At 47.2% G+C, this 26450-nt stretch overlaps 1 protein-coding gene across 3 annotated transcripts in view; it reads right to left on the reverse strand.

The window, feature by feature from the left end:
* LOC142564970 (transcriptional enhancer factor TEF-1-like) overlaps nucleotides 1-26450 on the reverse strand; it is a 54551-nt gene that overhangs the window by 18010 nt on the left and 10091 nt on the right. For 2 of the 3 annotated variants that reach the window (XM_075676197.1, XM_075676196.1), the window contains exons 2-5: nucleotides 12649-12776; nucleotides 5704-5838; nucleotides 2984-3024; nucleotides 1427-1625 (exon numbers count right to left, since the gene is read on the reverse strand). In XM_075676197.1, coding sequence (XP_075532312.1) covers nucleotides 1427-1625; nucleotides 2984-3024; nucleotides 5704-5838; nucleotides 12649-12776 — 503 coding nt within the window. The remainder of the gene's footprint in view (nucleotides 1-1426; nucleotides 1626-2983; nucleotides 3025-5703; nucleotides 5839-12648; nucleotides 12777-26450) is intronic. The other variant, XM_075676198.1, reaches the window with a different exon arrangement.

Consider the following 26450-nt stretch of genomic DNA (forward strand, 5'->3'; position numbering starts at 1 on the left):
CCTTAAAGGGTGAAGAGCCCATGTTCCAGATTTTCCAGTACTGTCTAAAGCGAAAGAGCACATATACATTTTCGTGTTCTTTGTGCATGACAGATGCTACCTTGTACCCCTGACTGATGTGCTGCAACTGCCTTGTGACATCATGCCCTTATCCCCCACCCCTGTCGATCACTCTAGGTTCATCAGGTTGAAAAGCATAAGATGTCATAAGCAAGACAACACGACATGGCAAGACGACAGCAGCAACCATGGTTAGGAAAGTGAGGGAGAGTTTGCTAAACAAGCTTTACTTTAACACAACATATGCGGCTGCCATGCCGAAGGACTATCTTTTCTTTTCAATCTGAGCCTTCTTTTCAATGCAAGGTGCTTACAAGTGCTAATGTGTGGGTCTGCAATTTCTAAAAAGTTCTGGTCAATGGGGAAGCCAAATGGTGCCCAATGTGTAAGCTATCCTGTGACCTGATCATCCATTCGCTATCACATTACATGCACACAAGTGCAACCTGACCGGCATGCATGCATCGGCACACTCCAGAAAACATATTGCAATCCCCGCAGGACTTTCTCTTTCTTTTATAACACAATATGGTACGCATTCCCAATACTGCAATGCTCATGCAAGGATGTAATGACATTGTGCCAAATGGTCTACTTCAAGCCCACGCTATGTTAAAGGGTGCCTCACTGAGCTCGGGACTTACAAATAGGCAAGTGCAGTGTGTAGACCACATGATGATAATCATGCCTGCTAAATACTATCACACGACATACACTACGAGAACCACTGAAAATGCAAAAACCCTGAGAGCACTCATTCTTGAAGTAGACTCTCTTCCCACTAGCGATATGACATCACACGCAGGTAAAGCCTACAATGTAAGAACAGCATGCATCAGCACAAACTGCTTCAAAATTCACATGAAATGCTGTGGGCAAAACTACATAAGGAAACATGTCTTGCAGCCATCAAAGAAGGTAGACACAAACAAAATGGAGCCAGAAGGTCGTCACATCACTGTCACATAGGCACTCTGCTTTGATGTGTGAAAAAGGCAAGAAAACTAAGTTTGTGAGCAGTGGTCAAGCCACTGAGAGAGGGCCTCGGCTATGTAGAGGGTACATCTACTCCTCGCACTGCGACCCCACAAAATTTCATTTGCATCTGTCTCAGATACTACAAAGCCATTCTTAATGTTCTTGCAGAACACTCCCCAGTGGGCACTTTACACATACTACCCTGTATAAACAAAATTGTTTACATGGCCTTTAGGAGACCTTTGAGTGCTACTAGTTTTCTATTTACTGTGTTGTCGATTGGAGCTCTGGGCCACGTTACACTGGGATGGACAACGCTATTTACTGTGAAACTGTGTATTCCTTGCGGTCTAGCAAAAAAAGAACACGAAAGGGGCACAGTGCTTACCGTATCCGTGTCCTGCTGCAGTTCCATGAAGGCGGAGAACTCGACCAGGCGCAATTTGTGGGTGGCGATGGAGCGGCCCTCCCATGAGGGCGTCATGCCGCCGTGCGGGGGAGGCAGCAGGTCAACACCCGCGCCGGCGCTGACGGGGGGAACCTTGGGGCTCTGCAGAGCATAGGGCTGCGACGCGAACGGCTTGACGCTGCGACGATGACAGAGAGAATGTGCATTAAGGACGCTGGTGTAAATGCACGGGGTTTATTTCAGTGTGTGCACTTGTTATTTATTTCTTAGTTGAACAGATTAATAAATATTGCTTAAAGCGTGGAGCTTTTCAGCATGTTCAAGCGAAATACTTGAAGAGGCACAGACAAATCGTGATGTACAGGTAGCTAAGCAGAAAGATTCACTCTTCAGCTTCCAAATTATTTATTTCTTGAAATTGTGAAATCAAAATTGAGCAATAGTGAAGTCATCTGCTTATAATTAACCATAAACATGGCACCACTTTAGAGATCTGGGTCTTTAATATGTACAATAATATGCAATGACCTTCCAGTTAACTGTTATTCAAAGGCTCCCTCTAGCAGATGTAAATTATTTTAACTGCAATAACAGTGCAGTCTTCACCAGATTTCGGAGGTTCATATCTTATACATGGCGTTAGCCAAAGGATTTCTGCTAAGCAGACACGGGTTCTCTGCTGCTTGGCATAATTTATACAATTCAACTGGATCCATAAATATCTAAGGAAAAAGTCAATTAGTGAACCTTTCTTGCCTAAGGGTACAATGTTACTCCTCATGCACATAAACTCCGATTCTTCTCCAAATCCACCTGAAAAGCAGGAATGCTGCTATGTTTCACAGGTGACTATCAAAAATCATTTCAAAGCAGAAAGAAGTTAAGTTTGCAAAGTGATAGCAGTGCATTGTATCATCTCAATCTGTTAGCACCTCGCATTGACATTAAATTGCTTATAATGCAATGGGAAGGTGTAGTGTCTCAATGCACCAGACAAGGATAAAAAAAGAGAGACGTCATCTTCGGCCAGTTTGCACAAAGTATTATTGTGTTGCATCAAGAAGAGAGAGTGAGAGGTCTGTTAGTTATTCACCGCCAATTTCAAGCGAGACGCACTCGCTAAATGGGAGCTGAAGGCTAGAGCTTGTTGGACACTGTCGCATGAGGTCAAAAAATATATGCGTTGTCCTTGAACATAGTGCTGCATGTAGTGCTGCTACTTCATGGGAAAGTGAGCTTCACTCGAATACAAAACTAACACATGCTTAACTGTTGTCTATGTAGAACTGTATAAGACCCCTTAAACAGCACCTAATTTAAAATTGTGTGAACATAGAACAATGCGGCAGCTTTGACTATAAGAAGATGCTCAGAAGTCTGAGGCTCTAGAAAAGTTTCTAGGTATAAGTTGACCAGGTAGATTTTCTATGAAATTCTAGCAACTCTTGATGCCAGTTCCTATTATAATGCTATCATGCGTACCTCCTCTCTCTCTATTTTAAGTTATAATAACCAAGAAAAAGTAAAAATTCTTACTCTTCAGAGGTTCCAGGCTGGCCGATTGGTGGCTGCCAAAACTGAAAAGAAAATTGGCGGTTGTTAACAGCGGATTGCTGCATCACATAACGGTGTCCACTTGCTCTTTAGAATGAAATTTTGGCATTTTAGCCAACAAATGCAATTAAAAGCAAGTTCGATACTATAGCAATTGGCAATTCCCTTTCATTGAACACAGAAAATGAGTTCCAAGCATGTAATTTCCGCCCCAATAGTAATCATAGAATTGTAGACAGGCTAGCGAATCGATGCTGAGTACAGCCTGAAGCTGAATACCGATAAAATGATCGGTTACCCTAACAATAAGCATATATTGCAACCAAAGCACAGTGAGAAACAGCTGGTTTCTATTGCAACACATGCACATGCCCCAACTTACACGCAACACATGGGAGAGTGATGAGGAGCACCACAAACCACTACGAGAGCACTATTTTATTGCACTATTCCACTATCGCTACAATTATTACATTTGTCTTGCACCATGTACATTCCACATGAAGCATGTATATTTCTGTGGCAACTAACTAGCAGCGCATAGGTCCTGCCAAGATACTGATTTGTTCTAATTCTATCCACAGATACAATCAGGCAACATGGAAACAAAACAATGTGCACATGTGGTAGCTACTACTGTCAAGGCTCTGCAAGCATACATTTATATTTCTCTTGAAGAGATTCTTCCCTGCAGATACCATCTACCTAATCTTTTGAGCTTCTTTTTGGCAAAATTGGCAAAAGGTCACTGCAGTAGACAGCCACACAGTTGCTGTCAGCACTGATACAAGAAACGTATTCATTTGATTGCCATAATTCTTCGCATTCCGCATGCAAGTGCAGGTTGTGTTGGTTTCTGGCATTGAACAAGCCTTCCCACTTCCCTTGTAGTGAAGGTGTCAAACAAAAATGCGAGATACATTTACCAGTAAGTCCAAGCCACACAGGTATATTCGTACACTCAGGTGGACAGGTACATTGACACATTTTCTTTTTTGCATGTGTTTGTCAGCATTACATGGAAGCCCTCATGGGAAATGATTTTTATCATTTTAAATGACTATTTTTTTTCGATTTATGGTTGCCCAATTCAGAATGCTTTAGAGTTATATACATGGCTGGCCTTTTTGGGTCTTTGATTCCTCCTCGAGAGGAACATTTTGAATCGTTTTAGCTAGCTTACTTGTAAGCAGTGTGTTCATGTGTCAACTATAGTTTAATGCAGGCTTTAGAGGTCTATGCTCACATTCATAGTTTTTTGTTTTGCTTTCATGAGCGGCAGCAATTTTTCTCCCCCCAATGCCTGCGCCATAACTGTGCAATTACCATGAACCTATCTCTATTGTTTGCACTGTCTATACTAGTAACAGCTTTACTCATTTCTGAATGCACTTTTTTCAGTCAACTGCACAGGACCGTGCAGCCAGCATAATCTGCTTCCGCAGGCACTATTCGGTTTGGAGCCACTTGTGGTTAGTAAATGAGTTAATGAAATTTTGAAAAATTTTGAAAAATCTAGGCAGATTGAAAGTTATCCACTTGAGGAACATGTTTACGATCTTTCCAATGGAGGCTCTACACATGCATAACAGTAGCGAACATCTCGAGGTTTTCCTGCTGGATGCTGTGTGATGAAGCTGCAGTGTTATTATAGCCTGCAAAATGCCTACAAACATGTTTCACTAAATGTACAGCTTAACTTTCATGCAGCCAATGCAGCCCACTTTCGCACCAAATATGTTAATCTATATTTCTTTTAGGCACCCTCAGAGCCACTGATATTGTGTGCAGGCATATCACATTATACTCTCAGCATTTCAAGACAACATTGACTCTAGCTTGTTTTTGGCACTCCTTATTCACGTAAAACTTTATTGTTATGATCATACACAGTAGAGTGGAGAACTAAGCTAAGCTAATCTATATCACCTTGTTGCAACTTTCTTTCTCGATGACGTCTGCACAGTGTTGTCCTGTGAAAAATGCACCTCAAGGTATCCCATGGTATTAATTTATATTTCACATTCTTTGGTGCACAAGTATGCCCTAAAAGGTGCAGAACTGTCAAGTGTACATGGAACTCTTTGTAGGAAGGCGCCGGTCGTCCTATAATTTCTCAAATGTTCTACAAGCCACAAGTGCACGCTCTTGAATGACTCTCCTAAAGCTAACATTAGCTATCTACCTCAGAAGATCCTCAACAGCACGGTGCTTTTTCGTCAGAAAAGCTATATGGTCATTTATGGATTCTATGGTTCTCGTGCATATTTCAAGACCTTTGGTGCAAATATGTGCCCCAAAAGGTAGATAACTCTTAAAAATATAGATAACCCTTAGATATAATTTAAATGTGTATCTAACCCTCCCTAGGTTGTCGCTGGTTCTCTAGACTACCAAATGCGGTGCAAGTCACGTGTTCACGCCCTCGAGCGACTCTCCTGAAGTCAGCCTTAGGTGCTTACGTCAAAAGGGCCTTACTTGCACGGCGCTCAGAAAAAAGAAACTATGCACTCATCTAAGCGTTACATGGTGTTCCTTTACACCTTACACCTTTCAGCGCCGAACCACGTGCCAGAAGGTGCAAGATGTTTAAAAATTATCCCCAAGGCTTTTCCCGAATGCCTCGTGGGCCCCGCCGCGCCCGCGGGCTCGCCTCAATTGGGTCTCGGCACCACGAAGAGAGAGAAGACCCGCGAACTCACCGGCGCCCCTGTGTAGCTGACGGGCGGCACTAGGGAGGCCAGTCCGGCCTTGTTCTGCATGGCCGTGGCCGACACAATCTGCGCCGAAGACAGCGACGTCAGAGACTGAAGCGCTTTCTCCTTCGCCGCCGTGTCCTGAAACACCGCAAGACAGAAAATAAAAAAGAACGCCGCCGCACAGAGCGCGCGGCGAAGATACCTTTGAAATAAAGGACGGCTCCCGAGATAGGGGCTGCGCGAAAGGTACCTGCGCGTGCTGATGCATGGGAGACAACGCAAGCGCTTGTTTCGTTTTTCCGCAGCGAAGAACAGCAGTTATCTACCCGCAGATAGGTTTGCCACGAAGGGGCTGTATATAGAATCTGCATCTGTACGGTCTTTCGCCGATCGACGCGCGAGTCAACAGATGATTGAGAAAGCTTTAGGTTAGGGGACGCATGGGGTTTGCGTACGCAAAGAACTAGGGGCGACGATTCTGCGCATGCGCAGGAGCGTCGCCCCTAGTTCTTGCGCAAGCAAGCCGTTTGCGTCCCCTAATCTTTTATAAAACTCTCTGACTTTTTTTAGCCCGTCCGTAAACGAATGATGGCTCACGGAGTACAGGAACACGAGAAACATCGACGTCAGCGCTAGTAGCGCCATCTTGTGATGTTTTCTTCAATCACGGCGCGTTAAAAAACCACTTCTTTTTTGTTGCGTCATTGTTCTCGGTGAGGGGAAGAATAAACCAAATTCACCATGCGCTAATGACTGTTACTGCTAAACAGCCTAGTGTCAACAGGTAGGCAAAACATGGTCGTTGAAGCTATGCCGTATAAACCTGTGTAAAGGCCGCACCTCCCGCTTGGCAGTCCACATTCTTAGGGAAAAAAGAAGAATTTTCCAATACAATCGAGAGACAATCGCGTTCGGTGCGCTGATGCCGTGCGCCCGCATCACCGAATTGTCGTGCGCCGCTACTAGATGGCGCGAGAAGGCGATCACAGAGTATTACGGCGGATTTCAGACCGAATAGCCCGGTTCCGTGTAAGGGCAGCACCACGTCAAAAATCGCAAAAAGAAATTGTGGCCGTTACACAAGTCTACCGGCAATTTTGTGACAGCGCCACGAGATGGAGCCACCATCGCTGCTGTTCGAGTCTGTACCTCCTGGGGTGCGTTCTAGTATTTCGTATATCTAATACATTTTAAGGGGTCAATGCTTCAATAGACTTTTTCACTTGTTTGTATCCACACTGCCATTTACGGAACCCTAGCTGAATACCGGAGAGGAAGGCACAAGCAAAAGCGCTGGTGGCGCCACCTTGCAAGCGCTAAGTTTGAACTACAATTAGAGTGCGCAGAACTGAGCGTGACGACCATATTCTACGTATCTACAGGTGTACAACTTCGACAATAGAAATCAGCCAATAACGAAGTTGCTCGTTTTTTTGCCTCTTCTGCCCATAGGCAAGGAATACAACACAGAAACTGTCTCATCCGCTTATTTTCAACCAATCTCCACTGATACTGCGGACGCGGTCAACAGACATGTTTTATGGCATCCGTGATGCCAACTGATTACCCCCTATACAACATTCTTCTCCAAATAGTTTGCTGTGGGTATAAGCTTACATTGTTGGGATCGGCAGTATGTGCTGTCGTGTCATCGCCGATCTCGACAGTAGCGCGTATTTATGTATTTGAAGGGAATGACAACCAATTTTCATGGTACCTATTCTTCAATGCAATGGCAAACTTACCGGTCAGATTGTTTAATTATGAACGCGCAAAACACCGTGGAATATTTTTTTATCAAATTTTTTCGATCCGCAGTTAGGATGTAGTCGTTTAGTGGAAGCATGCTGAAAACGGTGATAGGTGAGCGCGATTACGATTATACGCCGACATTAAAGGGAGGCAGACGACAGGTGCGGCCGTAACTGTGAGAAATTATTATTTTGTTTATCAAGTCGATGTTCCTGCGATTCATGTTTTGCGAAGTGTCAAAGTACTTCTGTGATAGCAGCTCGGTCTTTTCGTGGCTTCCCGTCCAACTGCTTTAGTATTTAGCCAGTAAAAATGAAACCAACCGGATCGAAAACGAAACGACGCTTTTACACGTGATACGCAGTTCAGCTGGTTGCGGTAGCCATGCATGCGCTTTTGATTTCAGAAGCATAGAATTAAGCGGAAGTGTCTAATATTATAGCAACTGCAATTTTAAGCAATAACTATGTTGTACTTAATAACAGCCGACTTACGTTCAGTAATCTCGTAGACTACATCCGAAATACCAAGATTTCTCCGCCAGGCCTTGCCACTTACTGGTTTTTGAATGTTTCTTTGTCAATTTGAAATTATAATTCCTACTTAAATCGCGGACAGCGTGCTGGATTCTATCACTACAAATCAGGGTCATTTCATTTCCACCAACGTCTCGCAACACCTTGTGGCCAGCTGTCATTCATTTTAATTTGTGTACGTGTGCGGCGAGGAAGTAAGCACCAACAAACTGGCATATTGTGCGAAATAAACAAGCTTTTTTTACAGGCTGCACGAAACTAACGAAACTTCGAGTGGCGATGTGGACGAAGCACCGCCACAAAATAAATGTTTTCTTCTTCGTAGTGTTGGATCTTGCCGTTGGGTGCGGGAGTTGGCCGAGGTTGAGGAGGACTTTGCGATGAAAACTGGCGGTTTATTTACATTATTTACAGTGAGAGTACAAAGAAATTAACAGTCATAAAGTCATCACGGGCCGGCAGCAACTCGGACGCTGCGGCCCGTGGCAAGAAGCTCGAAAGAGATCAATGAAGGAATGCTCTATGAATGCTCCCGGTCTCTGGCTTTTAACCCATTCGGTGTCTCGAAGTCACGTCACGTTCGGCCAATCGGCGAGTCCGCTCAGGTGACGCCATTTTCGGCCAATAGGCGAGCCCGCTCAGGTGTCATTTTCGGCCAATGGTAGGCGCCCGTGCGATTGTGTCACACCCGGCGCAGAGGGTCGCTCCTTGGGCTCCAATTGTCCGAGGAATTACTTCTCTCTGCGGTATTGCCTTGCTGGCTTGCAAGCGCCGTCACAATAGGCGGAAGGGGGCGACGTTTCAGTGCTGCAAAGCAGCTTTGCTCGGGACCTGCGTTACCTGGAAACGTGCCAGGCTCCCGCTACAATTTCGGGAAGAATCAAGCAGTGAATAGCTCCACTTGCGGCGCACGAGGTGGGGGACGCCAACTACTTTGCACGTGCCGCGCCTCGGGAACGGGGTAGACGTGCTTCTGTGCTCCTTAATTAGCTGTGGCGCGATTCGATGTGGTCTGGTGAACTCGAAGCAGGCTCAGGAAAAGGTCCCGTATCTAACAGTAGCCACTTGTTTGGCTAAGCGCGCACGAAACAACGGCAACGCTCCCTAACTTCGTTTCGAGCTCGCTGTTGTAATATTGTAATATATACACGTTTGTGGGGTACACGATAAGCTCATTTGGGCCGGCGGTGTACTAATCAAATGCATCGCGACGCCTTGAAGCCAGAAAACGATGGGCCACGAAGTACGACCTGTCAGCGAGAACGATCACGTGCACTGCTATAGCTACGACACGCCTGGGCGTCGATAACACGCGTGCTTCTGCAACGTCGTTCCCTTATTGTGCCCCCCGTTCCTCGGCTGTTTTTCATCGAACGACTTGAATGAGTACAGCCTTCGACAGGTGGCGTTAGGCCTAAAGTGCCCGCCGCTCCTCAAACAAGAGACGCTCAGAAAACGAAACCAAAACAAAATGACGGGAAAACCAATACGATCGCAAGCGCAGTGTCCACGTGCATGCAGACGGGAGAATATTTACAACTGACAAAAGGGTTTCGTTGTAAGGCCAATCCATTCGTTGCTTTTGTCATCTATTGAGTACACGTGCCTTGCACAATACATCGCGAACGCATACCGACAGATAAGCTACTGGAAGTGGCTGTAAATTACGCCTGCGATAGGCTGCCATCAGATACCCACACTTCTTGTTTACCTTTTTTGCTGCTTCCTATTTAAGCGACGGTCTGCTTCAAGAAAGAAAGGGAAAAGGTAAAACAATAAAAGACACGATGACAGGCGGTGACATGTGCGTTTAGCCTTGAGTCCGTATGAATGATGTCGACCGTGCCAGAGGGGTCGTGTAGTAAAAGCACCCACCTAGAACGAGGCGGCGCAAGAACAAAAAACAAAAAAAAAGGCGTAAGAGCGGCAACGCGCGTGATCAGCCCGGGCGAGTCGGGCTGTTCGTTGAGAGAACGCACTGAGTTTGTCACGGCACGACGCCAACTGGCAAACGTGTGAAAGCTGCTCTCGAAAGAAAGCAAAACAAAAATGTGGAGGGCGGGGGAGGGCGAGTCTTTCTTAACGTCTTAAATCAAGGCGTAAAAACTTCCGCGTCAACTCAACCAGCAGCTCAAACAACAAAGACGCTAGGCCTAACAAGAATGTAAAAAGAAAAAAATAACATGCGCAGTTTTGTTTCTACGATCGTGGAGAAAGGTGCGCGTCTTTTCGGGGCTCCTTGAACTGCATGAACGAGCGCAAAAAATGAAATATATATACTGCTCCTGCATCAGTGTCGTCAGGAACTGCGCATCGCAAGTAAACAAGAAACTGTTCTTCTTTCTTATTCTACTTCTTCTTCAAGGGAGCTTAAAAGCTGGATCACCAATATCTCATTTTTCCTTTTTTTTTCTACTTCACGCAAACGACGAAGAGACGCAGGGAAAGATGATATCATCGTTAAAAACTAATGTTTCGAGTATGAAGACAACGACGCAAGCGTGCAATCGAAGAGTGGTTACGAAAACGTGCTACCGCTCCCGTCTTTCTACCTTCAGGCTTAGCTTCGTGCCTGCAATATTTATAGAAAACTAATGGTTTGCCAGACTGAGACACTTGTTTAGCGCGGATGATTGACTGCCCCGTAGCCCAAACGCAGCTGTATGGAAAAAAAATAGCGAGCGCGCCACGGATGCGGGCGAGCCAAAACGTTCTTTTACGCAGAACCTTTCTCGAAACCGTAAACAAAAGGAGCTTCGTTCGCGAGCTTCGCTGGAGAAGGTTAAACCAACCCTCAGGTTTAAGCGGGTGAACAAAGCCAATTGCTTAACCGCGGCGACTACACGTGTCGTTTTAAAGAAGCCTTGAAACGGGTTGGAAATTCGCTCGCGACTCGTTCCACGACTGCGGAATTGGTGTGCGCCGATTCGAGCACGGGTCCAGCCAGTTTCCGTGGTCAAAAGCCAACAAGCCACCTCTAACAACGCAAGAATACAAATCTGAAAAAAAAAAATATTAAGAGGGGAAGTACAGAAGTTTTCTTTCTTTGTGTTCATTTAGCAAATGACTTTTCCTGTTTAACCTGAATGAAACAAAATGCTTTCTTCGTAGCGACAGATTTGGTCCCTGCGGGATGAAGCGACAATTTCCTCGCTGTGATCGAAATTACTCTTGTTCGCTTCTTTGCTACCGTCAATCCCCACTTGTGCGCAGTTTCGCCACACATGCTGGTGTAGGCGCACCGATATTGTATGCGCGAGCGGAATTAGGCCTAATTTCCGAGAAAAAAGTAATACAACCGCTCGCCTGGCCAGTCATACCAATCGCAACATGGCTCCATATGCTGAGACGCTTGACCCTTGCATTTGTCGCGCCGTGCCGGACGTCTCTTGTCGCATGTTCCGTTGTGTTTGTCGATACCAGAGCGTTAATAAGTTTTCGTAGTTTTTCTGTTCGTTTGACATTTTTACCGTGTGCACGTGAAAGTTTGCCGCTTATAGTGGCGCGTGGGTTTCCGCCACGGCTGGTACGGCGATACACGGCGCTTTCTCGACACTATAGCCCCGGTTCTTGACGGAGCAATCTGCAGTCGGTTTTAGAGTGTGGTTAATTTTTTTTTTGCCCTCGGGAACCATTATTTGAGTGTAACGAGGATACGAAGAAATGAGGAACCGACGGAGTTCTATAGAATTGTTAGGACTACAAAAATATTTTCCGCCTACTGGTTTTTACGGGTTTACTTATCCAGACTTGAAACCTCACAGCTTTTCGGAAAGTTAGTTTTTATGAATACGCGCACATCTCTCGCATCTTTTTGTGCGTGTACTAGTGATTAGCCATTAATGGCGTAAACATTGCACGAATAATGAAATACTAAATGCAAGACGCATTTAGTATTTGCTGTTTTGCTGTTTTATTTATTGTACTGTACTATACCATCCTGGCTTTAGATTATTTAGAAGGTATAAAGTTCACCCTGCAATCTGAAGCTGTGTAAACACAGCCTACGGTGACGTAGGTTTCGTTTTTTTTTTTTCAGAGGAACTGCGCATGCCCCAATGATGCATGAACACCAACCTGCCAATCACGCACTAGACTTGCGGCCAGACGCTGGGAAGCGTTGTTTAAGTGTACCGCAATTTCCACGTCACACTGCGTCTCGAGCGACGCCGCAGCTGGCTCTGTCGAAAGCAGCAGCTATACGAACAGTTTCTGGCAGTTTACTGAATTTTTGTACACCTGTTACAAGCACAGTTGGCCTCCTTACAGACTATTGCTTGCTTTTTTTTCGTCTATATAATGTAGCCTACCGACATCCCACAAGTTGGTCAAAAGGCGTCAAAGGTCAAAAGCCCCAACCTCGTAGAGTATGTACGTTCGTTGCATTTACTTATGACCTGACAAAGGTTACTCACAGACTTTCCACATTCTGTCTATGTCGAGTATATCTACAGAAAATACTAGTTTGTTCCAGCCTATCAAACACACACACGTAGGCTCTCTGTAGAACGAAGAAATAACTTATTGCGTTGTAATGCAGGCCACTGTAATACTCAATCGGCTATTGCTTCGTCATTGAAGCAAGCCGCACGGGCTTATAGCTCCCGAAGCCAGCACTGCACCATCTCCGATGCAAGCAGGTCACATTGTTCGGACTCACCTTTAACTTGGACTGTATCTCCCGTGCTTTCCTCCTGGCCAGGACCTGAATGTGGCTGGACACCTGCTTCCGCGTTCGCGTCTTGCCCGTCCGGAGCTTGATGTACCTGGCGATGAGCTCGTTGCGCCCTGCGGCAAGCGTATAAACGCCGTTAGTGCCAGCATTCGAGGTTTTCCAACGACTCCTGGTAACACTATAACAATATCGGGGGTTAGTCGGCAGGCCTAATTGCTGCTCCATCGATAGCTGACACGGCCCGAGCTTGCTAAAACAAAAGAAAACGAAACAAAATTATGAAGTCCCCTTCTTCATTCAGTACTCGTATCCTACATGGTGTTAAGCTAAAGAAGTCACAGAAACACGAAGACTTGTAATCTACCGTGGGCGAACATGTGAAGCTTATGCCTGGACCCAACATACCGACATCTTGACACGTCTTGATTCGCCTGACTTCTCGTCAAAGCGCCCCCAAGAGAACAAGGTAGCCTTTCGGGAATAGTGGGTCCAGGCTGAGAGCTTATATTGTTCGCGAACTGTAGATGCCTTACTTAAGAACAATATTATAGCTTTTCAACTATATGAGCTGCTATGAAGTTTCAAGGCTCAATAATGTTCGAATATGTATTAAGTGAAACAGAGCAAATAAGGGTAGGTTGATAGAATATGCATAGCAATATTAAGCACATAGTTTTGTGTGTGTGTGTGTGTGTGTGTGTGTGTGTGTGTGTGTGTGTGTGTGTGTGTGTGTGTGTGTGTGTGTGTGTGTGTGTGTGTGTGTTTTCACGTAAAGTGCAGGCCTGGCAAACCTGAAAATGCGGGGAATCGGGAAAGTGCCCCTAGGGCCGTTGAAAAACCACTGTAGAAAGCCACAAAGTATAGCGCCATCTAAAGTTATTCAATGGTCATCAAGCCCAGCGATCGCTTTTAACTGCAGGGGAGGAACCAAACATCATGCAAGGCGCCAGTTACCGACTGTCGAATGATCCGGTTCTCTAGCTATCGGTCGCCATTGGCCTCGTCGACAAAGGCGAGTCGATAGGGCGAACTGCGTACGCATTCTTTCCTTCGCAGTCCCTCTTTTTTTTCTTTCTTTCATTCAATAAAGGACGACCTCCTTCGTAGCTCGAGCGGTTCGCGCCTCTCTCTGCAACCGTCAACCGGCTTCTGTTTCTTCCGAGACACCCTCAACCTTCAACGCGGCTTGAAGTTCTCTTTTTTTTTATTCAATTCTGTGTTTCTTATACTCCTTGCTTTTTGGAGTCACACTCTCTGCCTCCTTTGTTCCTACTGCTACACTTTACATTTCCTCTTCGAGGACGCGAGCGTCTGTCCCTTCCACTCCCTTCTCCCTGCTTCCGAGGCTGCTGTCTTTTCCGGAGGGTGGTGACGCCAGCCGCTTTGATCCGCATCCTCACTTCTCCTGTCTCCCTTGGCTGAGCGGCGTCGCGGTCCCTTTCTATAGTCGGCTTCGCAGCAGCATCCGTTTCCAAGGGATCCCCGCGTTCCGCGCATTCCACAGCCGGTCGTCTCCGCGAAAGCGTATCCAACTCGCGACATGCGACGCTTCTTCTTTTTTTGTTTTGTTTTTGCTTTCCGCCAAGGAAAAGGGACTCTGCGACACCACTCTCCCGTCTCTTGCTCCCTGCACCTCCCTCCCTCTCTCCCTCCCCCTTTCTAAGCCTCTTTGTCTGTCGATCTATTTGCGCCTTGCGCGTATCCGTCGTCTTAAGACTCGTGTACGGAGAGAGACTCGGCTTCGACGCGCAGACGTCGGACCGCTAGGCTGCAACCACACGACGCGTATTTCTGGCGTTTCTTCGGCGTTCGCGCGTCCAGCGACTAGTCGACCCGAAATGTCTTTATGCGACTAATACGCACTTCGAGAAGCACCACACGGCGGCATAAATCCATTAGGGGACGCAATATAAACAACCACACGGGAGACGGCCGCAGCACACAAAATGTGCCGCACGTGCGATGCATGTGGTTGTTCATACGTGTCATACCGTAAGCAACCACATGTGCGCGCACTTCCGACGCATTTTCGGCTCTGCGTTACATGGGCATCCCCACGGGGTATACTTACGCTGTTATCATGGCAGGCGTCCGAGCCATTATAAGTGCGGGTCTACCACACGGCAGCGCTGATTTTACGCGACGCCGGAAATGCGTCGAAAATACGCGCCCATGTGGTTGCTTATACGGTCCTTGATTTTGATGACTTTCTTGGAGCGCCGCTTGTGCCTTCATAACCAGCTGCCTGTTTGCACATTCTAGCTTTCGTTTACGACACGCAAACTTAAGAGACCTTCTGCTGCTCGTTTAGGGCGATTGTCCACATTCCACCCCATTATCGCTATTAAGACGCGCAAAACTCACGGCCGGCTCCCCGCCGGTCTGTGCTTGTTAAGCCAAATACGGAGTGTCGCAGCTCGCCCGCTCACTTTTCTCCCTTGCCATTTTCTCACTCTAAGTGACGCGCAGGGATTTGCATAATGCCTGTTGACAACCACTCCCAAGTGCGAGGACGAACAAAACAGCTGCGTACTAGGTTTGTGCACAGCGGAGACTGCACACGTTTTACATATTCTGTTATCGCACTTCGTCATTGGCAATGTCGAGGAGAGCGCAAACAACGTAACAAGAAAACAAAGCGCATTTGAATTACCGACCGCTAGGTGCGCGGGAAATGGCTGCGCCACCCAGTGAGAGCCGCAGGGAATGTTCACCTTTAAAAAAATTATGGCGTTTTACGTGCCAAAACCACTTTCTAATTATGAGTCACGCCGTAGTGGAGAACTCCGGAAATTTCGACCACCTGGGGTTCTTTAACGTGCACTTAAATCTAAGTACACGGGTGTTTTCGCATTTCGCCTCCATCGAAATGCGACCGCCGTGGCCGGGTGTGATCCCGCGGCCTCGTGCTCACCAGCCCAACACCATAGCCACTGAGCAACCACGGCCGGTCACCTTCCAAAAGCCTTGAGGTTCAAAGAAGGTGGAAGGATTAAGTGGTTAGCAGTCGAGATAAGTAAGAGACGTTCGGAGTATTGGTGAAAAAAAAATGAGGTATACGAAACGGTACCGGTACAATACAGCGACAGAGGTGTTAAACACCAAAGTTACGATCGAGATCGGAGAGGCACAAGGATAGATAGCGATAGATGTAGTGAAACCTGATTAAGAGCACAGGGTACGCCCTGTACCTCCCATGTATTTTGAGCCTTATTTAAGACCCATTTTCTCAGTAACTACTCCGCGTAGCGCATTCGGGTTTGTTTCATTTTATTCATGATTGTATCTTCTTCTTGCACTGGGACTAGAACTGAGATTATTTTTCAAAGATTAGAAGTTTCACGATTTTCCGCAAACACAGCAAGCTTTTGTTGTTGTTTTTTAAGAAAAAGTAACAATTAGGTATAGGTGTACCATTCTGGTTCAGCAGCTGTGCATTGCTGTTTACTTTATGCTGCCTAAGTATCAGCCGTCTCTCATTTCAAGCTGCTAAATTAATGGGGCAAATGTAACAAAAACAGTAATTTCGAGATATTCAGGGTCAAAAGGAAAAAAGAACAAGTTGACTTAATTTGTTTTCAAAACCAAGATGCCCGGAACCATTTGCCTAATAGCCACCAGCCATAGACAGTCCTCGCCAGAGTCAGCTTTTCGCTTCTTCGCTTGTCTTCTTTCCCTGGCTTCTTTTGTCATGTCTTCTGCCTCTCTTGGCAAAATACAGTAGGCGACGGTCCATCTCACCCAACCACATCACAGCGTTGCACCCTGGCGAGATGCCATGTGCCTTCAGGACGTTAACTTGGGCCATGCAGCCTTTGTTGAACGTGAGCACAGCACCGAAGGTGGCAGTTTTGAGCATCTCCGTTACGAGAAGCACACTTTCTGTGTGTTCCAAACATCTGCGTTCATTCAATAAAGCGCACCCTGTGTCTTTAGGTTGCCAGACTGCTCTTTAAAAACCCGCTAAGATCGGAGAAATTGTTAGTTTCTGCCTTGAAAAAAAAATTACGCGCGGAAGAAATATGAGCGACTGTCAGGTTGTGCAAGGTCGAAAGAAGGGGGCGTGGCCGCTTGTCACTTGGTTCCGGAAAACGGCTCCTTTTGACTCAACGGAAACGTGGAAAAAAAATTTGCGGCGCTGAATATTGTTAAGGAAGACGTGAGCATTCAAAAATGGCGAAAAACAAAAAAGAAACGATTTTTTTTATTTTACCCCACCCTGGTGTCCTTTAATCAAGCAGGCTTGGTGAACGCTTGTCACCGCCCCGCGTAAAAGTGGATCCCCCAATAAACATCCTGATTATCAGGTTGCATCATCCAGCTCTGGAGGCATTTCGAATTGGCAGAGAAAGCAGACGAGAGAACGTTCTTTCCTCGATACACGTTGTGCTTATTAAATACAATCATTGAAAGGAGTGCCAGATCCATTATCAGTGTTTCTTCCAATACGTATTTTTTTCAATGTTTCCTTTGACGACTTGTTCTAAGCTGCTCGTTTGTTGGGCGAGTGTCTCTACGCCTCCCCCCCAACTTAACACTGATTCCATCCTCTTTTTGCAAACATATACCCCCCCCCCCTTTTTTTCTTTATTTACTTGTAGTTCGCCAGCTCTGCAGTTACGTGAACGATGCACTGGTTGTCTCAACGCTTTCACTGCATTTGTCATCGATTCAAGCGGGTCAACGCTAAAATGCTCGTAATTGTGTTCGTATTTTTTTGTACATGTTTTGCTGGCTTCTTTATTTCTGCATATTCATAAGATGATGAAATGTCGTCGCGAAAGCCGGCGGCAAAAGCTGCCAACATTTCCGATATCATCGGGTAAACAATTCACCTGACTCAACGCAGTACAGGCAGTAAGAAGACAGAACTGTCAATAAACTTCCGCTGATTCACTGGCATGCTGAAGGCTGACAGATGTGGGTACTACATATACGTACAGAGGAACGGTTGCCTGCAAAACGTGACGGGAAAGGTTCCTTCAACAAGTGCGAGTTTATGCTCTGCTAAGACATGACGCTTCTCATTTCTTAGGTCACTATGCGGGTCACCGTGTCGGCAAATGAACAAGAATTCGTGATCGCCACTCAGCGTCTAGAGTCTGCACAGGATTACACTTATCTGGCTCCATTAGTCACAGGGAACCCTGATTATGAGAAGAAATTTACGGAATAAAAATGGGTTGGAGTGCACACCGTAGGCCCCACCAAATCACGACTGGGAGCGTACCACTGTCGTTGAAAAGTGTACGATCATTGCATTTTACCTGTGCTAACATATGGGACGGAAACTTGAAGGCTAACAAGGAAGCTCGAGAACAAGTTAAGGACCGCGCAAAAAGCAATAGAACGAAAATTGTTAGACGTAACGTCAAGGCACAGGAAGAGAGCGGTGTGGAACGGAGACCAAACGGGGATAGACGATAGTCTAGCTGACATTAAGGGAAGGGGTGCGGGGAATGGAGCTGGGCAGGACATGCAATGCGTAGGCAAGATAACCAGTGGAATATTAGAGTTATTAGAGCCAAGGGAAGGGAAGCGGAGTCGAGGACGGCAGAAAATTAGGTGGGGTCTTAAGATTTCAAGATTTCAATTTCAAGATTTCTTCAGCTGCAAGCTGGAATCAGTTAGCACAACACAGGGGTAATTGCAGATCGCCTTCGTCCTGCAGTGGACATAAGAAAAGCTGATAAAAATGGTGTAGGCCGGAAGCGCGGCTACAGATTGAAACTTCTAATTCCAGGTTATGTGCTCAAGTTTCATTTTTTTTCGAAAATCTCACGTCCCGTAAGCTACTGTGGCCGTCAGTACATAAGATGCCGGGGCAAATATTTTAGCATCGCCACCTGGTCTTACATTTCTCATCTCGAAATTAACGGGGATTTGTATCAAGTTCATCTCAAGAACAGAGTGTCAGTAGCCACCTTTTGCTGGAGTTAAAAGGAATAATAACCTGTATGATGTTTCATCTGTGTCTCGCGCACTATGGCCTAAGCTTCCCCTGCATCACTGATCCACCTCCACTACGACCGCTACTAGTACTACTAGTCTCCCCCCCCCCATATTTAGCTCCCTTTACAACACCTACACTCCCTCTACAAGATCGTTCGTTCTGGTTACTCGGGCACAGGCTGAATGAGCTCTCACTCCGATGAGGAGCACGACAAACCTAAGAGAACTTAAGCAAAACACCTTTTTGGGAACCACAACTTGCTTTTATTGAGGGGGAAAAATCCGAATCTACTGCCTGGTATAGTTACACCGTGAGTCACACCAACTAGTATTGAAGAAAGGAAAGGTTTATTACTGTCAACAACAAGCATATTCTGGGGATACCGAGTTGTCGAATGTCCAACACAGAACTGGTGTACGGAATTGCGGACTAGCAGCTCTAATCGTAACCGAAAACTGTAATCCTAGCATGAGAAGCACACTGTTTCACATAATCATAATAAATCAAGTTAGCCTGAGCTGCCATCTGTTTTAGTTAATCAGCTCACACCGAACGCTGTGACCACAAAATGACCATTACGAAAACAATTTAGTTCAGACTACACGTGACTTGTCCTTCGGTCACGTAGCTACCCACTGAGGTTCGCTGTGAGATGATCTTATCTGTTTATTTTTTTTAATCCCCCTCCCCCTTTTTTTTCTTCGCGCCGGCCGCAATGAGAAATTGCTGATAGTGCCTAGAAGACATGGCGCAGTTTCAATTAAAATTCCTCATCTGTCCTGGCATAGATATGAAGCTCAGATATAGCTTCGAGAGCAAAAAGTAATAAAAATGGCAACAAGTTCTACTGCGCAAAAGGGAGCCCAGCTGTTGAGCACGATGAAATGGGTTCGAGGAATAAGAATCCCGACGTTCCAACATCGGTAACTAAAAAAAAGGAAACAATAGTATAAAATCGTATCTCTGTACTTCATCTCTAATCTCATCTCTGTACAATATTTAGTTTGTTCCTTAGAACAAAACACTCCGAATATCATCAAGTATTACACCAGGTAGCGTAAGTAAAATCAGCCGTTATAGCTGTTTCCTTACACTTAAATATACCATCTGACTACAATTTCCAAGCAGATACCTTTTTAAAAATTTTATTAAACAGGCTTATCCAGTACGTCGCAAGGCATTAGGGAACATGACGCAACACATAATATGGTGGATTGCTCGTTCAGTGCAGCTACGACTATAGATTACGGTACCGAAAAAAAATCTAATCATACAATGGAGTTTCAAGGTCCAATGCATCACATAGGACATACGAGGCACGTCGTAGACTGGCGCGGAGCACGAGCGTTTTGCATGCCGCCCCTATCGGAATGCAGCCGCCGCGGTCAGGATTCGAACCCGCTACCTCGTGCTCAGAAGCAAAATGCCACAGCCATTGAGCACATCCTAAAGGGAGTCAATCTTAGCACGCCCAAGCTAGCGAGAACATACTGCACAGGAGAGGGCGAGAAACCTCGAATAAGCTGAGCGAAACACAAAATCGATTACCATTATGTCTGCGTGATCAAAATGCGCCCGAAATAGCGTACAATCTAAAAATGCGTACGCCCAAGTAGAGCGATCGTACTCAAATGTCCGAAAAACTCGAATAAATGCAGTAATATATAGCTGACCAGCAGTTACTCCCGTCAGGAGAATGACTATTGCACAGGTAGTTGAACGGAATAACTTTTTTTTTACTCGGAATGGTCGACTCCTCGTGCGAAAGCAAAAAAAAAAAAATTTTGCACGATGGTTTGAGGAAACCTAAATAAACTCGTGCTCCGTTTGCCAGTGAAGCAATTTGTGCATAATACGCAACACAACTAGCCGGCCTTCTCACAAAAACACCGCAATCAAAAAAAAAACACCACAAACGCGCAAAGTTGGTTGTTCGCCTGCTTCTCGTACCTAACCAAATAGAGGGCGCTCGTGACAACCGCGTTCGCGCATGCGCATCAGTATTTTTGCAAACCGTCCATTGACACGATGAAATAAAGCCCGACGAGCAGCTCGTCAAAAAAAAAAGAACAGATCTCCAAAGAGAGACAACGCCCTTGCTGCAAGCAGCACGTGTTTCGCATCAACTCAGTACACGCCACCGAACGGACAGGCACAGATACGCGCACACACACACGCAACAAGAAAGGGTGGGGGGTGGGGGGAAGAAAGACAAGTCGAGACAGGCGCTAGCGCACAGTTCTCGCATTCAGGCGTGTATACGCGCCTCGCGAGAGACGCGGGCCACATGTTCCTCAAAACGACGAGCGTTGTTGAGACTACGCGTACATAACGGCGAGTCCCAGCACAGCAACGGAATGCCGCCCGCAGAAACCCCCTCCTCCTCTTTTCCGAGCATATCGCGTGTCGTTGTTCGAAGGCCGCGTGACACACACGCCGCAAGGAGACGCGAATAAAAAGGAAAATAAGCTAGAGGGCGCGCAGAGCGTTTGCACGGCGGAGAAATCCAATGGCCGCCGCCTGCTGCGACAAAGCGCAGCTCGCCCGTCCAACCGAAGAGGACTTGAGGACTTGACTGGCTGCGCGAAGGATATTTAGTGGCGGTTCCGCCCGCCGCTCCCGCGGCGGAATTTGCACGCTCTGTACGCACGAGATGGTACCGGGAATTGAGGAAGTCAAAAGGCATTTCGTTGTGAGCACCACAGAGCTTTCCGTTGATTTTCTTTCTTTCTCGGTTAATGGAGGCGGCCGCTGTACGACAAGGGCGTGCTAGACGGAGAAAGTGCGGTGTTGCGTGTTTGGTGTGTCTATATTCATTTATTTATTTTTGTTGTCTCTGACTACGATGTCAGTGGAAGAGCTCGAATCTGAATACCCGTCCGTCCGTCTTTCCAGTTACACGTCGTCGCTCTTAGGCCACCTTTCTCTGTCTCGGCTTTACGTTGGCCTTCTACGAAGAACACGAAACGAACAATCTAACTGTGCCAACCACCGCTTGTGTGGACCGTACTCGCGCGCCTGCGGCAACGTGCCGTTGAGAACCGGAGGCGCGAACAACTGAGATATTGCACAAACGTGTCCGCTTGCCAATTTGCGCGCAAAAAGCACGCAGGTAAGAGTGGTGGCAGCAGTGCATGTATTTCGGAGGGCACGGCGTGCAATACTGGTTACGTTTACACGAACAGTATATAGGCGGGTCGACTTTGTTTGTCGGGCCGAAATCCGGCACGACTCTGGTTCACGTAAACGCTATCAGAATAGGCCGAGCCAGCGTTCAAATTCGGTCGACCCGCCTGCAAGGGATGGGTCGACTTGGCCACACCGTTCATCAAGATGCACGTAAGCGCAGTCGGGTCGGGCAGGGTCAGCTCGACTTTTGACTCGACACGCTCGCGTGCAGTGTGTGCATACAAAGCTGTCGATGCAACTATTTGTACATTGCGCAGTAAGACCGCGATGAGCGCATGTCCCTGCAGCGGATAGAGCCTCAGGTGCCTGTACATAGTATATCAGCTTGTTTAGCGCAGTTCGACGCCTTTTGAAATGGCACCCATTCTCAGTTGCTGACGTCTCGCCATTTCCGGACTCCCGCCTCCGAGTAATTTACAAATTAGCTTTTTTCCGATCGAATTCATCCCTTGGCAGTTGAGCTCACCGCGTTTCGAAGTGCGAGACAAGTGAGCCGAGTCTCGCGTCATGTTCCGAATAACAGAAAAAAAAGGTCGCGTTGCAATCTTGCAAATGGGACATATCCCGTGTCAGCATGGGTGCAGTATAAAGCTTGTACTTTTATAAAGCAGCGCTGCAAATTTGAAACAAACACAGGGACGAAAACAGCACAGACAATGAGCATTTATTAATCGTCGATTAAAACAAACAGGGGGTGTGCAATTCTGGACAACAACGCCATGTGCAAAGAGTAACGCGCAAACTGGGTTTGACAGATGTGCTTCGTCTAAGCTGTTTTCGTCCCTGTGCACGTTCCAGCTTTGTAGTACTGCTTTATAAGTACAAGTATGATATTCCCACTAGCCCCAACGCAAGCCTACAGTATAAAAGCATGTGTGCCAAGCCGCTACACTCTAAAACAACTTCAGCATTCGAAATATCCTATTCGGAAAGAAGCAAACATGTAACAAAGAGCAGTCATTGCGTTTTACTATCTTAATTTGTAGTGTTCTCCTACTTTCAGCGTTCATGCACACCCGTTTCCTATGAAGATGACGCCTGAATTTGCCTCCCTCCTATGAACGAGCCAGGATGGCGCTGCGGCACATGGCTACTGAACTTATCGTCCGTATTGTCATTACACAGGCTTCAAGCGTCCGCGCTAGCATCGCAGTCTCCTAAAGTGCACAAGCGAAGTGAATGGGCATCCGGTTTGGACGTCCGCTCAATGTGGAGCGATGTCCAGACGAAAAAAATAAAATGTACCGACGTCCATCCACGTCTTGGCTAATAAACACGTATGCTATTGGCGAATGGGAGCGGCAACATTCCAAAGGCCATGAGGGAAATTTCGAGGAGCAGACATGATGACGCGGTGACAGCGCGGTCACGCTTAAACCGGCTGAAGATGTCCCGCAGTCGTCTACTGTCACCGCGTTCGCACTGCGGCTTTGCGCAGATATTCCTCGCCGATGGAGATAACGCAGTCAGATATGTGTACCATCTCGCAAAGGACTCGCAAATGTCTCATCATGATTAAGCATACGATGTACGAACTCTTGAAGACAGAAGAAGCAGCCCTATAACAGCGACGCACTGCAGGTGGCCTGCTGTAAGGTGCGCAGACCTGGGGACGCATTCTCGGAAGACCACTTTCGGCGACACTATCTCGACACCAGCTAATCGGCCCATCCGGTTTTGCTCAACCTGCCAAAACGCGCGCACTGAAAGTGATATCGCCCAAAGTGAGCGTCCGAGAATACGTCCCCAAGTCCAACAGTAGCTAGCACATCATCACAAGAACCGCTCGACGGTCTCCCAAATGCTTGGGCAAGACTGGGAACAGAGTTGTTGGCCCTCCGATGACGAAAGTCGGAAGAAGAGCCATCAGGGACCGAAGAATAGAGTGACTCCCCTCTACAGCGCACACTGTGTGCGAAAAGGGAACGGTCCAAGCCCCGCGACAAAGGTGGGAAGAGACCGGGAGCGCGCCGCTCCCGGCCTTCCCCACCAAGCGCAGCGCTCGAGTCCCAACCCGAGCTCACGCCGGGTGCAGCTAAGGAAAAAATGAGGAAAGAAGTTAGAGAAAGGGAAAATAGGCAAGGAAGCACAGCTCTCTCCTTTTCCTCAGCTCAGTCCGGCTTCCCGGTGCCTCTTTTCCTAACGGTACCCATCTCCCCCGCCACCGTGACGATCCCTCACATTCTCTCTCTCACCACACCCCTCTCTTCCTTCCTTAACGGTACCCTCCCCGGCAGACAGGGGTTCGAAGCTGGAGCTGCTCGAAGCCGCTCGCGACCAGGCAGAGCGCGTCACGTAGTCACCGCGGATCCTTTCTCCGCGCTTCCCGCTCATGACGTCGTAGTCGCCGCCGCCGCCGTTGAAGCTGAAGAGGAGGAGGAGAGGAGCTGGGAGGGGGGGAATCGTACGTATACGACGCGCGCGGCGCTGGCGCGATGCGTCCGGAACAGCGTGGAATGCGAGGAATGTGCAATTACGCTCCGGGGCCTGCTTGCCGGGACGGGCGGTGGCGCTCGCGCTAGTCCCGGGCTCCGGGTCTGCGCTCATCAAGGGCTCGCTCGCTTTGCCGGTTGCCGCGCGCGCGCGCGCTATAGCTCTGGGACCAGGAATGCGTGGAATGCCCGCTCGGCTCGATCGCCCGGCCGCTTCGCTCGCGCCGCCGAATATACGCAGCCTGCGGGCGGAGGGGGTTTCGAAGGAAGGGGATGGAAACGGCCCCGCGAACGGTACTAGGCGCGCTATAGACGCCGGACGCGAGCGTTATACGAGAAGACGACGAAGGCCGGTGATGAAAGTTTGCCTTCCTCCTGTATTTTGTTCATTTCTTGCTCGACGACCATATCGTTTGTCTCGCTTTTGTTTCTGCTTCTTTTATTTCCTTGGTCTATGGTAGCGTTTTCGTTCCGGGGGGGCGAAGCTTTCTGATTTGCTTAGCTTCTTTCTTTTCTGAGCAAATCGCTTTCTTTTCCGCGCCGTGAATGTTTTCACCCAGACTATCTCTATTTATCTCTCGCGCTTTTTTTTTGTATTGTTGCGAATACCGTTTTCGTCTCTCGAACGACTTCGTCCGCTCCGGTTTTTTCTTTTCATCGTCTTTTTATGCCTGGTGCGTCTTCGGCGCGCAGACAGCCACCGCCGTCTGGCGGCACCTCTGACTTCACTCGGTATTGTTTCCATCTGTTCTCTCTCCCTCTCGTTTTGTGTATATTTGACGTAGCCCACGTTCGAATATGTTATCTCCTATTTTTATTATTCATTGTCCTTCCATCCTTCTCTGCCTCCTCTCACTCACTCTCGGCGTTTGGCGTAGCTCGCTTATACACCTCTGTCATCACTTTTTTTTTCTTTTGGTGCTACGTACGTTCCTCTTTCACTGCCAGCGATGTCTTCTTTTCGGTGTAGCTTGTTTACAATACAACGCTTTATTCATCCCCTTTGTTGTTTCATTCATTCCCGGCCTCCATTCGGTCTTCCAGTTCGCTGTGGTAGCGCCGTGAACGTGGCCTTTATTTCGTGCATACCGCTAGCTTAAAAGTTCCTTTTCTTTTTTTTTTCTCTCTCTCTCTTCATTGACTACAGCCTCTGACTACCCCCTCACCCCCGTCCTCCCTACCTTGCACCGCTCCTTTCTTTTTCTCTTCGTGTAGGCTAGGCTCCCCGAGTCCTGCTGGCTGCGTCTACGGCTTTGTGCTCGGCTTGTCTCCTTTTCAGGCATCGTCCTGTCGCAGTTCTCTCGTCCCATCTGATCGTCCGGCTTTTTCTTTCTCTTTAACGCATCCTCTCGGAGACAGAAGCGCGACTGTGCGTTTTCTTTTGTAAGGTGCTAACGTCCCAAGTTTTTTCCCTAGTCGAGCCGGGCAACTGATGGTCGTGTCGCCGTTAGGCCGCACGCACACGGAACCGTTTTTTATGCCTGGCTTAATTTACGAAAAGGGAACGAAAATTCGAAAGATTTAGGAAGGGAGGAGGGGAGGGGGCAGGGCTTGTATTGCGCAGACGGGAGTGTGAAATTGATGGGACGATGAAACAAGAACTACGTACGTGAATAGTAGGGAGCGGTTAGGCGAGAGGGGCATTACATAAAACAATGGAAATTAGACATTCTTAAAATAGTTATAATTACTAGCTACCGCAATGGAGTGAGCATGCGCAAGACGCTGCGATCGCCGAAGTTCAGGTAATACGTAAAGCTGAGGCCAGTAGAAATTAGCAATACGGTCGAATGGCTCTACAACGAAGTGACCTGTATATCGAAGGATTTTGTACGTGCCAGCCGAATTCATATCTGCCGTACATATTGACAGCGCATCTACATCGAAGACTTCTTTATAACGAATTTATCTGTGCAACGAAGGAATATAGGCAACTGCGAAGGCTGATTTGCTGCTTTACAAGGAACGCACGTAGCGGCGCCGCCATTACCTTGCGTAGCCGCCACACAGCGACTGATGATGATTTATTGGGATCTCCTTTTAAACGGGCCGTGACAAATAGTCACCTAGCGTGCTTGACTTTATGAGAGATACTGTGCATGTTTTCCATTCTAGCATCTCTGTATACATTTCCATAATCTTCTTTTCCCCAAAACTTCTCTGTCTGCCTCGTATCGCTATCTCTGCCCGAAATGGATCCGGTCGTAACAATT

This window comes from Dermacentor variabilis, chromosome 11 (genome assembly GCF_050947875.1).
Source record: "Dermacentor variabilis isolate Ectoservices chromosome 11, ASM5094787v1, whole genome shotgun sequence".
Classification (NCBI taxonomy): domain Eukaryota; kingdom Metazoa; phylum Arthropoda; class Arachnida; order Ixodida; family Ixodidae; genus Dermacentor; species Dermacentor variabilis.